This window comes from Emys orbicularis, chromosome 3 (assembly GCF_028017835.1).
Source record: "Emys orbicularis isolate rEmyOrb1 chromosome 3, rEmyOrb1.hap1, whole genome shotgun sequence".
NCBI lineage: Eukaryota > Metazoa > Chordata > Testudines > Emydidae > Emys > Emys orbicularis.
Window position 1 is genome coordinate 93380344 of NC_088685.1, and position 9418 is coordinate 93389761.

General features: G+C 43.1%; 1 protein-coding gene across 1 annotated transcript in view; it reads left to right on the forward strand.

Moving 5' to 3' along the window:
* Positions 1–9142, forward strand: part of SLC35F1 (solute carrier family 35 member F1) — a 385340-nt gene extending 376198 nt beyond the window's left edge. Inside the window, exon 8 of the mRNA XM_065401726.1 lies at positions 8918–9142. Coding sequence (XP_065257798.1) covers positions 8918–9142 — 225 coding nt within the window. The remainder of the gene's footprint in view (positions 1–8917) is intronic.
* The last annotated feature ends 276 nt before the right edge of the window (positions 9143–9418 follow it).

Here is a 9418-nt window from a genome sequence, read left to right on the forward strand (position 1 = left end):
TAATTAACAGAAACGTATTTTTTATTAGCAACTACACAGTTAGGGGATGACACTGGGACGGGGGCTTGGGTGAGGTGCTTTTGGAGTGAAGGAAAGGACTTATCAAAACTTTGGGAATGAGATCCGTCTGGTACTTGAGCAGTCTGCAGGGGTGGAGTGACATTTTTCACGGCCCCTGACGCCCCTCCTTCTTGGGACTTTGGGTGAGGGGGGGTATGGGACTTTGTGGCGGGGGAGGGCGGTTAGAGATAGACTGCAGCGGGGCTCTGTCCTCCTGCCTCCGGTCCTGCAGAACATCCACAAGGCGCCGGAGCGTGTCCGTTTGCTCCCTCATTAGTCCAAGCAGCGTTTGAGTCGCCTGCTGGTCTTCCTGACGCCACCTCTCCTCCCGTTCAATGTGTGATCGATGGTATTGCGACATGTTCTCCCTCCACTAGGTCTGCTGGGCCGCCTCGGCTCGGGAGCAGCCCATAAGTTCTGAGAACATGTCATCCCGTGTCCTTTTCTTTCTCCGCCTAATCTGCGCCAGCCTCTGGGAGGGGGATGCCAGGGTAGGTTGGGAGACAGTCGCAGCTGTGGGATGGGAAAAAGGGAGTGAATTCCTCAAAAAGATAATTTTTTGTGAACAATGAACATAGTCTTTCTCTGTGAACAAGACCATGCACAGCACCTATCACATGCGCACTCAGGACAAGGTCGAATTTTCGGCCTTCGCATTCAGTGCCTGGGGTCTTGCAGTGGAGATCAGACAAGCGGGGCAGGACAGCGGAATTCGGGTAGCAGGCTGACATGGTAAGCCATAGACTTTTGGCTGCTTAAAACTTAAATTATAGCAGTGCCCTCCTTTCACGTTCAAAGCAATGCTCCTAGCGTTGGCCAGTTCCTGCTGCCGGCAATCCGGCAAGCATGAACTCTGCCCCGTCCCACCCCCTCGTGGCTGTCCCCGGGAAAGATCCCTGTTTGCTGCCGCTCTCCCGCCTCCACCGCGTGGCTGTAAACCGCCAGTTACAGTTCTGCAAGCTGTCCCAATAGTAACATTCCCCTAATTCTAAGCAGGTCACCGTGAGCGACATCACTCTGCTGAGGATTTCTGAGACAGAGAAAGAACGCATGCTGCGTGAAAGCCAGCAAAAACCAGGGCCGTATGCCGCCATGCTCTGCAAGGCAATGATCCCAGAGTACTTGATGATAGCCTGGCGCGGAAAAGTTTCCTACCACGGAGGACACAATAAGGCCGCTCTCCCCAGGAACCTCATGCAAAGGCTTTCCAATTACCTCCAGGAGAGCTTCATGGAGATGTCCCATGAGGATTTCAGCTCTATCCCCGGACATATAGACCTTATTTTCCAGTAGCTGCACTGACAAGGACTAAAAAGTAGAGTGCCTAGGGCAAACTAATCATGATAAACCGGACATTGTTAGATTCTTTTGCAGTAGTTGCACTGCCAAGGACTGAAACGTTAAGCGCCTAGGGCAAACTAATCATGAAAAACCCATTGTTAATATTTCTGTTCTGTTCAAAATAAATGTTTACATGTTTAATACACTTACCAACTGATCCTTCCCCTGATTCTGGGTCCGGGTTAACGCCTGGGGACGGTTGGTAGGGGATCTCTGTGAGGGTGATGAAGAGATCCTGGCTGTCGGGGAAATCAGCGTTGTAAGCGCTGTCGACTGCCTCGTCCTCCTCATCTCCTTCCTCATCTTCCCCGTCCGCTAACATCTCCGAGGAAGCGGCCGTCGACAATATCCCATCCTCAGAGTCCACAGTCAGTGGTGGGGTAGTGGTGGCGGCCGCACCTAGAATGGAATGCAGTGCCTCGTAGAAACGGCATGTCTGGGGCTGGGATCCGGAGCGTCCGTTTGCCTCTTTGGTCTTCTGGTACCCTTGTCTCAGCTCCTTGATTTTCACGCGGCACTGCGTTGCATCCCAGCTGTATCCTCTCTCTGTCATGGCTTTTGAGATCTTCTCGTAGATCTTTGCATTCCGTCTTTTCGATCGCAGCTCCGAAAGCACGGACTCATCGCCCCACACAGCGATCAGATCCAAGACTTCCTGATCAGTCCATGCTGGGGCCCTCTTTCTATTCTGAGATTGCATGGTCACCTCTGCTGGGGAGCTCTGCATCGTTGCCAGTGCTGCTGAGCTCGCCACGATGTCCAAACAGGAAATGAGATTCAAACTGCCCAGACAGGAAAAGGAATTCAAATTTTCCCGGGGCATTTCCTGTGTGGCTGGTCAGAGCATCCGAGCTCGGACTGCTGTCCAGAGCGTCAACAGAGTGGTGCACTGTGGGATAGCTCCCGGAGCTATTACCGTCGAATTCCATCCACACCTACCCTAATTCGACATGGCCATGTCGAATTTAGCGCTACTCCCCTCGTCGGGGAGGAGTACAGAAATCGAATTTAAGAGACCTCTATGTCGAACTAAATAGCTTCGTTATGTGGACGGGTGCAGGGTTAATTCGATTTAACGCTGCTAAATTCGACATAACCTCCTAGTGTAGACCAGGCCTAGAACTACAGAATTTCTTGCCATATTCCATTTTTAATGTTCCATTTTTATCCATTTTATGTTTAGCATGGATGGAAATGGGTCTCCGTGAGATCTACAAGTCTGGAGTATTTTTATTAGGGCTGTCAAGCGATTAAAAAAATAATCATGATTAATCACGTGATTAAAAAAATAATTGTGATTAATCGCATGATTAATCACGCTGTTAAACAATGATAGAATATCATTTATTTAAATATTTTTGGATCTATTCTACATTTTCAAATATATTGATTTCAATTACAATACAGAATGTAAAGTGCTCACTTTATATTTATTTTTATTACAAATATTTGCACTGTAAAAAACAAAAGAAATAGTATTTTTCAATTCACCTAATACAAGTACTGTAGTGCACTCTCTTTATCATGAAAGTTGAACTTACAAATGTAGAATTATGTACCAAAAAAACCTGCATTCAAAAATAAAACAATGTAAAACTTCAGAGCCTACAAGTCCACTCAGTCCTACTTCTTGTTCAGCCAATGACTCAGACAAACAAGTTTGGTTACAATTTGCAGGAGATAATGCTGCCCACTTCTTGTTTGCAATGTCACCTGAAAGTGAGAACAGGCATTCACATGGCACTGTTGTAGCCAGCGTCACAAGATATTTACTTGCCAGATACGCTAAAGATTCATATGTCCCTTCATTCTTCAACCACCATTCCAGAGGACGTGCATCCATCCTGATGACGGGTTCTGCTCGATAATGATCCAAGCAGAGCAGACCGGCGCATGTTCACTTTCATCATCTGAGTTAGATGCCACCAGCAGAAGGTTGACTTTCTTTTTTGGTGGTTCATGTTCTGTAGTTTCCGCATGGGAGTGTTCCTCTTTTAAGATTTCTGAAAGCATGACCTATACCTCATCCCTCTCAACTTTTGGATGGCACTTCAGATTCTTAAACCTTGGGTCGAGTGCTGTTGCTATTTTTAGAAATCTCACATTGGTACCACCTTTGTGTTTTGTCAAATCTGCAGTGAAAGTGTTAAAACGAACATGTGCTGGGTCATCATCTAAGACTGCTATAACATGAAATGTGGGTAAAACAGAACAGGAGACATACAATTCTCCTCCATGGAGTTCAGTCACAAATTTAATTAACATTTTTTTTTTTTTTTAAATGAGCATCATCAGCATGGAAGCATGTCCTCTGGCCAAAGCATGAATGGGCATACGAATGTTTAGCATATCTGGCACATAAATACCTGGCAACGCTGGCTACAAAAGTGCCATGCAAACACCTGTTTTCACTTTCAGGTGACATTGTAAATAAGAAGCAGACAACAGTATCTCCTGTAAATGTAAACAAACTTGTTTGTCTTAGCGATTGGCTGAACAAAAAGTAAGACTGGGTGGACTTGTAGGTTCTAAAGTTTTACACTGTTTTTGAGTGCAGTTATGTAACAAAAAAAATCTACATTTTTAAGTTACACTTTCACAATAAAGAGATTGCACTACAGTACTTGTAGGAGGTGAATTGAAAAATACTATTTCTTTTGTTTATCATTTTTAATGCAAATGCATTTAGTGCAAATAATTGTAATAAATAATATAAAGTGAGCACTTTTGTATTCTGTGTTGTAATAGAAATCAATATATTTGAAAATGCAGAAAAACATCCACAAATATTTAATAAATTTCAATGGGTATTTTATTGTTTAACAGTGCGATTAATTTTTTTGAGTTAATCATGTGAGTTAACTGCAATTAATCAACAGCCCGAATTTTTATATTTTTTGCTAGGCTTATGAGACATAGATGAGAGAAAATAAGAGATAAGTTAGAAAAATGAACAGCAATATCTTTTTCAAGCAATGGTTCACTCCAAAAGAGGAATTACACAACCTCTGAGAGCTCTAGTTCAGTTATATGTAGGGTAGCAATACAAAATGATGCACTCAAACTCCATTTTTTAGAATAGTTTATGGAACAGCTATTTTTGAAGTTGTTTCTTTTACTGTCTATTAACACTTAATCTAAAGGAAATGAGGTTCGCAGGTCAAGATAAAAATTCCTTACACAGACACAGCAGTAGAGTACTTCAGTGAATACAAGTTTCATTAAAACAAAGATTTCATTTGGGGAATCTAACAAACTCTGCACAGTGAATAGCATTTGTAGTCAATTTTCATTTGATTAACATAGTCTGTCTTAATCTCTTCAGAGTGCTGATTTCAAAGCCCATGAAATCAATTGAAAGATTCCCGTTGATTTTAGTGGGCTTTGGATGAGGCCCAAAAGCTGCTGGAAAAATTATCCGATAATCAACGATTGCTCTCCCTCACTAGCCTGCTATATATATATATTTGCTTTACCTCCGTTGAATGAAATAGGCTGAAACCCCAGCAATGCTATGAACAACTTTTATCACCTTAGCACTGCAGAAAGCCAGTGACTAAACTTCTAAGAAAGTGATTATGATAGAAAAGAGAGAAAATAAACAAATGCAGCTCCAGCCTGTATCCTCTTGTTTCTAACCAGGAAAGTGTTAACGATTATTATTATATTTTGTTGTTGTAGGGCCCCATTGCACTAAGTAATCTAGACACTTAGACCTTTGTACGTTCTGCCACCGTGTGGGCTACAGGGCTCTGAATTGCAGCGCACACCAAAGTGTTGAGTGCTAACTGGCCTGTGTCAGTGCTGCTGGTGTGACCCAAAAGGTACCTAGTTCATGTTAACATAATCCTCTTTCAACAGGACTGTGTTAACGTGAACAAGGCACCTTTTCATTTGCACCAGCAGCGTCCTCCTGGGGAAGTTAGTGCGCAACACTTGGTGCGCTCCCCTATAGTCCATGCCGTGGCATGGTGTAAACATAGCCCCAGCGATAACCCTGGCCCCGAAGAGCTTACCATTTTCAAATGACAAAAGCAGACCAAGGGCGGGGGGAGAGGATAACAGCATATAAGCCAAGTGTCCAGAGAAGGAGAGGCACATCTTGTTAGTTTGTTTCCTTCATCCTGTCCCCAGACACCAATGTGAAAGTGGGGAGAGGGATGCAGTCAAAATAGGCTTTATTTTTGTAAATATTATGTAATTTAAAAAATTTCCTGTTCTCTCCCATTTCCCTTGTTATCTTTCCTCTCCTACCTCCACCCCCGGCTGTCTTCTCTCTCAACTATCCCCTCATCCTCTTTGTCTCTCCCTCCTTACTCCTGGATAACTGTACCCCACAGCTTCCATTAGGGTGACCAGATATCCCGATTTTATAGGGACAGTCCCGATTTTTGGGTCTTTTTCTTATATAGGCTCCTATTACCCTCCACCCTCATCCCGATTTTTCACATTTGCTGTCTGGTCACCCTAGCTTCCATAGTGTAGGGATGAGTTCTCGGTAGGGGTCCTCACCCCAAGACAGTTTTGTGCTCAGCTCCATTTTTTTAAGGCAACTGCAATTTGTATGATGCTGTTGCTCCCTGAGCTGCTTTTCCCCATGATCCCTGTGACTGGCAATTGCACTGGCAACTCAGTGAAGGAGCCAGGCATCTGGCAGTGGGTAGGGGCCTTATAGACCCTTGCAGAATATGGGATTGGGGACACATACATCTGTCCTCCCCACTGCTTCCCTTCTTCAGTTTCTGGTGCTCAGGGGTGTCTTGACCTAGCAAGCAGCAATAAAAATGAAATTCAACTGCCAACCCAGTGTAAAACTCCTGAAGTCTGGATGGTAATTGGACCTGGGGTTTTCGTTCAGCCTAATACCACAGTAGAGACTAGCCAGATTGTTTGATCAGGGCTCAGATTCTTGAAACTCTTCCTCCCACCCTAAAACCTTTTGGGAAAGTTTGTGCCTGGGATTTTAGTTTGGGCTTATTTGAGACTGAAAAGCAGACCCTCTGCTACAGCCAAGAGATGCCAAAATTTATGTATGAGGAGAAAAGGAGAGAATTGAGACATTCTCAGGGAGTGAAAATTAAAATGAAACAGAGAGGAAAAAAACATTGGATCGATTTGACTTGGGGTTTGATTACCACAGGGGGGAGATCTCTGCCCAACCACTCCTTGCAGGCTTGTGACACATGGAAGGAATCTTTCAGCAGACTAGCTCTCGCATTCTGCATTGTGTTTTTGGCTGGGTGATTACATCAGATCACACTGCCAGATGACACGTGAAGACCTGGTGACATGCTTGGAAAAAAGCAATTAATGACTGATGAAAAGCAGAGCCCTGTCTTCTTTCCAGCTACAGACCTGACATCTTTAAACTTTCCCCATTATGGTGCATTCCCTTCTGAAGTGTATTTATTACACTCTCGCTGTGGAAAATGACAGCAGATACAGACTTATCATCGGGGTTATGCTTCTAGCATTTTCAGAAGCCCTTCAGAGGGGCTATTTCTGAAAAATGCCAAATGCAGCAGGATTAATCACAAGTAGGAATGTTGGACACAAACTCTGTAGCTCAGTGCTGTGATAGCAAATTAATAACAGGAAAAAGTTTGCACCTTTAAAGAGAATTTGCATTTGACAAAATTATTTCCTTACAAGCATAAAGAAGTGGGGCAGAACTGCTGAAGCTCTTGCTTGAATAATTTAACTTAGTCTGGCCTTCAAGCACTGCATCTAAATGAACCAAGAGAAACACATTTGGCACTTGTCATAGTCCCATAGTCAGCTAGGATTAGAGAACAGATTTGCAGCTCCCTTTTGTTCAGAATAATATATCCACCTCTTGAGGTAGCCCATAATTGGTTACGATTGTAGTTAGCTGTTGGCATTTTTATTCATTCTTGTATTCCTGACCACAGCTGAACACTTTCACTTTTAGAATTCTTGCTAAATACAAAATCAGTTCTATATCCTTTGACCTACCAAGTTGCTCCATGCAGTTTGTCCTCTGGTGAGTCTTGAATTGAATTGATTGCTTTGGGGGAGTTGATTAGGGGTGCACATGTACCCTCACATCACATCTTTGCCCATTTCTACACATGTACTGTTTAAAGATTCCGAAAGTTAATTTTTCTTCCTTTATTGGGTTCCTGGTTGGTACAGCTTGTGGTGAGCATAAAGGTGACTTTAAGCCCCCTTTACTTCTCTTTTGATCCTAGACAAGCTGGAGTGGCCACATGGCTGCTCTGACTTATGCCAACTAGAATGGACCACTAGATACCATTCCACTGGCTGGAAATTAGCAGAGTACATTGTGCTCCAGCTCTGGTATAATTCACATTCCTTCTGCTGATGTGGGAGAAGCAGACAACATAAAACGGTTTATGCCGCCTTCCCACCATCCAAACATCCGTCCATTGCTGAGGAAAGCCTCAGCTTCCCCTTTAGGGCAGCTTGAAGGTCACTTTGTGCTGTTCCAGCAGCATACAGTGACCTTACAGGAGACTAAGGATCAAATACTTTATTTCTAATTCCTATGGACTTCTGGGTTCCTGCCTCTACCTCACCTGCAAGTGCTGAAATATTGCCAGAAAGGCTATTTGTGTGATATTTCCAGCCCAATCTGAAGCAGGATATATCAGAAAACTCAAGAGAAGGTCTGGGCTTGTGAAATTGCCTATCAAATTATGCAGACTCAAGCTTTGGATAAATATCTGATCTTCTGTGTGTACATTTCAACCTTTTGAAGTCAGCCCAGGGATTCTTAAAGCTAAAGTCTCTGACTTTTCTGAAATCACATTAAAGCATGTGCAGCCCTATTATCTACTTTCTGAATTCAGCTTACACACACAATATTTATTGCTGCAAGTGAACTACCTTGGGCTTTCACATAGGTGAATAAATACTGATGTACCACCAGGCACCAATATGTGGTTAAGTAAATGTCAAAAGAGCCTTTACTAAAAATATATTTTCTAAGGGTACTTTTTAAATGCTTTTTTAAATTCATGGTATCACTGCTATTTATATAGCACTGACTGTGTGTTATACTTTAAGGCCACGTGGTTTGAAAACAATAAAACCTCATACTTATACTGTACCTTTCATCCATAGATCTCAAAACATTTTACAAATATTGGTAAATAGCATTATCCCTATTTTGCGGAAGGAGAAACTGAACTCCAGAGAGAGGAAGTGACTTGGGCAAAGTCATATAGCAGATAAGTGTCAGAGCTGAGAACAAAACCCAGATCTTCTGAGTTCCAGTTAACAAACTCATATTTACCTATTGCTAGGGCCGCAGGAGAATTGCACTCATATTTTTGATAAAATAGGTGGCACGAGTAATGGAAACAAACTTCCAGTATCTCCTCAAAATCTACAGTCAAACAAGGAACGACTAACAGTGCTCTATGCTGTGCATATAAAAACAAGGATCTGTGCCTGCAATTTTCCACTAGCCCTCGTGAGCACAGAATAACCAGTACAACTTTCTAATGACTTAACTCTTATTTATGTTTAGTTTTCAGGACTTTATCTGCTGTCATTCTTCACTATCCTTGTTGGGCTGGTGCTGTACTCCTCCACCTCTACATACGTAGCCCAGGATCCACGGGTGTATAAGCAGTTTCGAAACCCTTCAGGACCTGTTGTAGACTTGCCAGCAACCGGACAGCTGGAACCTTCAGTAACGTATACCAGTCTAGGCCAGGAGACAGAAGAGGAGCCTCACATCAGAGTTGCCTAAACCCAGGCACTTGTCTCCCACTGATGATTTCAGTGGAGTTTGTATATCCATGATCCCTGTATTGTACATAGAGAAAGGTATTTACTGGGTACAGTTACACAGGTGAGCTTCAAGGTAGCAATAGGGAAAGCTTGTAAAAGTTACAAACTAATTGTCTCTGGGTGTACATTGCAAAGAGGTGCCAGTCCCTTATTTAGGGTGTTAGCATTATGCTGGTCTCAACAGAATGCTCTATGTGAATCGCTCACTATCAAATGATCTGTGAAGATATTCAAA